At 45.6% G+C, this 4,610-nt stretch overlaps 1 protein-coding gene across 1 annotated transcript; it reads left to right on the forward strand.

Moving 5' to 3' along the window:
• The first annotated feature begins 1,310 nt into the window (after window positions 1–1,310).
• Window positions 1,311–3,631, forward strand: LOC109741860 (uncharacterized). Its single transcript, XM_020300943.4, has 8 exons — window positions 1,311–1,599; window positions 1,693–1,760; window positions 1,864–1,928; window positions 2,062–2,156; window positions 2,357–2,465; window positions 2,591–2,604; window positions 3,066–3,167; window positions 3,262–3,631. The coding sequence occupies exons 1-8, from the start codon at window positions 1,531–1,533 to the stop codon at window positions 3,490–3,492; spliced, it is 753 nt and encodes a 250-aa protein (XP_020156532.1). The 5' UTR covers window positions 1,311–1,530; the 3' UTR covers window positions 3,493–3,631.
• Window positions 3,632–4,610: the final 979 nt, after the last annotated feature.

The raw sequence follows: 4,610 nt of genomic DNA on the forward strand, positions 1-4,610 counted from the left end.
AAGGGGAAAGTGAAAGCAAGTTGTAGCTGAAATCACAAGTTAAGGGTTATCCCTTGCAAAGCTCACTCTCCACTTTTCTTAGGTGCTCACAAGTGGCGCTTGTGTGTTGGGTCACATGTTGCAACCTGTGGATTTTTCTTTATTTTCATAATTTCATTTATTCAAATATTTTATCTCTTCAACCCTGCATCCAAATATTGAACCTTTTTTTATTGGATTTCTGGCACTGAGATCTTCGAAACTAGATCGCGTTTTAATAAGTTTTGACGAAAATTTTCCATGAAAAAATGGAAACAAAAAAAAATGACAACAAAAAAACCAAAGCAAGGTTGCAGTTTTTTCTTTTTTTGGGAACCACGGGCTATGTTTTTTGTTTTTGTTTTTTCGAAGAAGCACTGGGTGCGCTCCTCGCAGAAGTACAAGTTGTGATTTTTCCTTTTTTCTTCAGGCTCGCTGAAGCACATGCTGTGTGTTTTTCTTTTCAGGGAAGCACAAGGTCGCGGAAGCACAGGGTCGCAGAAGCACATAATGTGCTTCTCGTAGAAGCACATCCTGTGTTTTTCCTTTTTTTTTTCAAAGAAGCATAATCGTTTTCTTTTCCTTTTCGAGGAGCACATCTGTGCTTCTCACGGAAGCACGGGTGTATTACTTACCGAAGCACGGGTTGTTCTTCTGACGGAAACAAAACTCTACTTCGCATGGTAGCACAAGATATTTTTTTTCCAGAAACACAGTTGTGCTTTAAAAACAAAAGAAATCACCAAAAACTTAGGAAAATCCACACAATAACCGAAAAGCCAAAAAACAACAAAAAATATTTAAAACCAGAAGAACGTGTAAAGAAAATAAAGAAAGTGTCCAACACGTGACACGTGACGGAGGCTAGACGCACCACTCGGCACACCCACAAGCAAAAAATTGACTATTGCAGAAGCCCCGCAAGGGGTAACAATTAGTTTTTTCTTGAGAAATACCTATAATTTTATTTATACTCATAACAATTACAGAAGCAGCGCAAGGGGTAACAATTTGTTAGTTGCTCTCGGTTGTAGCCTTGTACTACCTCCGTCCTGATTTATTGGTCCCCTCCGTATTTTGTGTCAAATTTTGATAACAAATTTAACTAACAAAATGTTAAGTCATGTCATAAAAAATTATATAATTGGAAAATATGAATCCAATATACAATTTTCGATGACATGCATTAATATTTAGTTAGTTAAATCTCTAGTTAAAATTTGGCACAAAATTTTGAGGGGACCAATAAATCAGGACGGAGGTAGTAGCCTTTATCCTGAGAAGTGTTTATGGTCAAATGCGGCCTATGTACACGGCCCGTAGACTACCATCAGAATCTTCCGCTGAAACAGCATCGGCCGTTTAGTGGCCCAACGCACAAGCGAGGGTTCTTCCCTCGCCTTGCCTTGCTGCAGATAATTTCGGATAACATTTTACGGCCCCCCCTTCTTCCCCTAGCTCCGCCTCCCCAAATCGCAGCCGAAACCTCGGGGAAGCTCGCCTCCCACATCCATGGCTTCAGCCGCGACGTTTCCGAAGCTCCAGCTTGGTCCGCGATGCCTCGGCTTCTCCCAGCTTCAGGTTCCGTTAATTCCTCAACCGTACGTACTCTCACGCAAGCAGCGCAGGAGTTTCACCCGTGATTGCCAATTTGCCATTGATTTAACCTTGCAGGCGACCGACCCGGTTCATATCCACATGAAGATTGGTGATGCCTGCAAGTGCCCCATGCCTGCCCAAGGGTAAAACCTGAATTTCCCATGGACCGTTGTTGTATATATGTGTTTCTGCCTGCTGCTTCAGTCTTCAGTTTAGCAAAGGATGCTTGTTGTCAAAATGTACCAGGTTGCTTGTTTCGACCGGGAGAAGTGCGAGGCACACATTCCTGCCGGTGTCGGCGGCTCGATCAGGTGAGCTGCAAGTTCTGCAACAATGTCCACTACAGTACATGTATTTATCAGTGTCAGTGGATAGTGATGCTCCAAATGGTACGCAAAAACTTCAGAATCAGATACAGTCGTTGAGGTTTTCAGAGAACTGCAGGTCGGGCCGCATCGGTCGCCGAGGCCGAGAAGACCGGGCTCTCGCTGGATAGCTTCAAGACAACCGTTGTCAAACGTGACGAAGAAAAGATCCATGTGAGATTGTTTGTTCACTCTGCCAAGCAATGTTAAATTAAAGCTGTCAACTTAGAAAAAAAATATTAAGCTGTCCACATCTAGTTAGTCACATACATTGATGCATACATTTGTATTCAACCTAATACCAATGGGACATGTACCTAGAGATGTTTTGAGTGGTCTTGACTCATCTGATGCTGGGAACTTGTTGCCTGCAGTTAAGAATCGAGCTGCCCGGGAAGGAAACGCAGAAGGTGTTTGATGCAGCCCTGACGAGCCTGGCCAAGGACGCGCCGCCGGTACCAGGTTTCAGAAGGTCCAAGGGAGGTATATCAATTAATCCCCATTTCCTTGCAAGAAACATTTTATATAGTATTTGCTTGCATCAAGTCACTGAAGCTTCTAACGATTTCATTGCCATTTGTTCATGCATATCTGTTGGATGATTGAAGGGAAAACATCAAATGTAAGTGCCTGTAAACCTTTCACGCCTCATCTGCAAACTCCCCTGATTTTCGTCTGAAATTCCGCCGTTCCAAATGGACTTTAGTTTCTGAGGTTGCCACTTTTAATTGCATTGTAAGTCAAGGCTACCTTTTCTTTCACGCATACTTTTCAAGATGGTTGTTAACCAACTCCTCCTCGGAATGGTAAAGTCTTTTAAAACACCGTCCTTGTTCAGAAATAAAACCACCCAAGGACAGGGAGTAGTTTCTTTCCATCGAGCATCGCCGAGTACGTACGCTCAACTGTTACCGGCTAAATTTTCAACCAAAAGTGTGGGCTACTAAATACTAACTGCAATCAAGAGATGACACGGCTAGACATAGACATAAACTACACTACCAAGTCTGCACTGCTGTCCTAACCCCCCACATTAAGAACCGAGAACTGACGACAGCTTCTGAATCCCTGTACTGTGTCCAGATACCAAGCAGCATTCTCCTGTCGATGCTCGGCAAGAGCCGGGTCACCAAGTTCATCCTTCAAGAAATACTCAGCGTCACCGTCGGCGATTTCGTCAAGAAGGTTGGTGCCATTTCATGTAAAATTCTTTTATATTAGACAACCTTTGACTTTTTGGATTCAGAAGTAACTGACACCAGCTTTGCAACCGGTTCAGGAGAACCTCAAGGTGAACCCTGAGATCGCGACGACGCAATCGGAAGGCGACCTGGAGTCGTCGTTCGCGCCGGGCTCGTCGTTCGGGTTCAATGTGATCCTGGAGCTGGAGAAGGAGCCTGACACCGATGACGCCATTGATGTGGAGCTGTCCGACTCCATGGACGCTCCTGACGTGTTGCAGTCCGACTCTGAAGAGCCTTCTGAAGAGGAGCCTGCCTCCTCCTCCTGATAGTTCAGAGAGAAAATGCCTCTGTGTATTTATTCCCTGATGAATGTGCTCCAGATTCAGAAATAGCATTAGCAGGCAAACAATTGTTCAGATGAGACATTTGAGATGATCTGCAGGTTGCGGGTGACACATCACTGAAGATATGTGCGTGGCACTGCTGACTAGGAGTGGCACCGAACATGCAGACACGTTAGATTTGGGGAGGCCTGGGCCCATGCTGACAGCGCCGCAGCTCCGGGCTCCAGCGCACCAATGATGAAAAATCCTATCCAGTTTGTCTGCAGCATGATCCACTGACACCTTGGCTTCGGCTTCGAACTACCCGATCAATCATTTGGGGGTGCTCCACTTCACTCCTCAAGCTCCACACGCCAACCCCCACATCCATCACCAGTGACCTAGTACCAACTCACACGCATGATCCATGCAAGAGTAATACAGAGTATAATAACGAAGTATATTGTTCTTCCAACTCCGATCCCGTGGCCTGGAAGAATCCTCCTGACATGACAGCATTCCCGGCTTCTTGACGCGACCGTTGGGCGACGCTGAGATTTGTGCTCCGAGTTGCAAGAAAATTCAACGGATTAGGTTAGTAGGTGCATCCGTGCATGATAATAGATATCGGTAGCATCATTATACCAGAAACCAGGTCATTTCGTCTGGGTGAGGGCTTGATTAAACCCAGGACCTGGAATGATTTTGGGGCGCCACCTTATTCCCCCATCGCACTCGCAATTTCAATAGAACCGAATTCCCAGCGGAATCCAAAATGTTTGTTAGGTGACCGCATGGACGTTCACCAGATGAACCCAACGTACATGTTATTCCCTTTCCATTCTACTCCAGACACCGCTCGCTGCCACACCAACCACCGGTTGGCAATCATAGGGCAATGAAATCTTGGAACATTGTGGATTCAGAGAAAACTTTTCTCGTTCATCGGCAATGGCGGTAGAATTTCTAACACGGACTGGATTCTCACCCCCCCCCCCCCCCCCCCCCCCCCTAAAATATGCTTGCTCATGTCCTCACTTCTTCAGACACAGGGAAGATCCCGGATTAGTAGTACGAATTGGTTGGTGATTTGGCAGGGGAATTGGCCGGGAGACGGAGTA

The sequence above is a fragment of the Aegilops tauschii genome, chromosome 3, assembly GCF_002575655.3.
Source record: "Aegilops tauschii subsp. strangulata cultivar AL8/78 chromosome 3, Aet v6.0, whole genome shotgun sequence".
In the NCBI taxonomy this organism is placed as follows: domain Eukaryota; kingdom Viridiplantae; phylum Streptophyta; class Magnoliopsida; order Poales; family Poaceae; genus Aegilops; species Aegilops tauschii.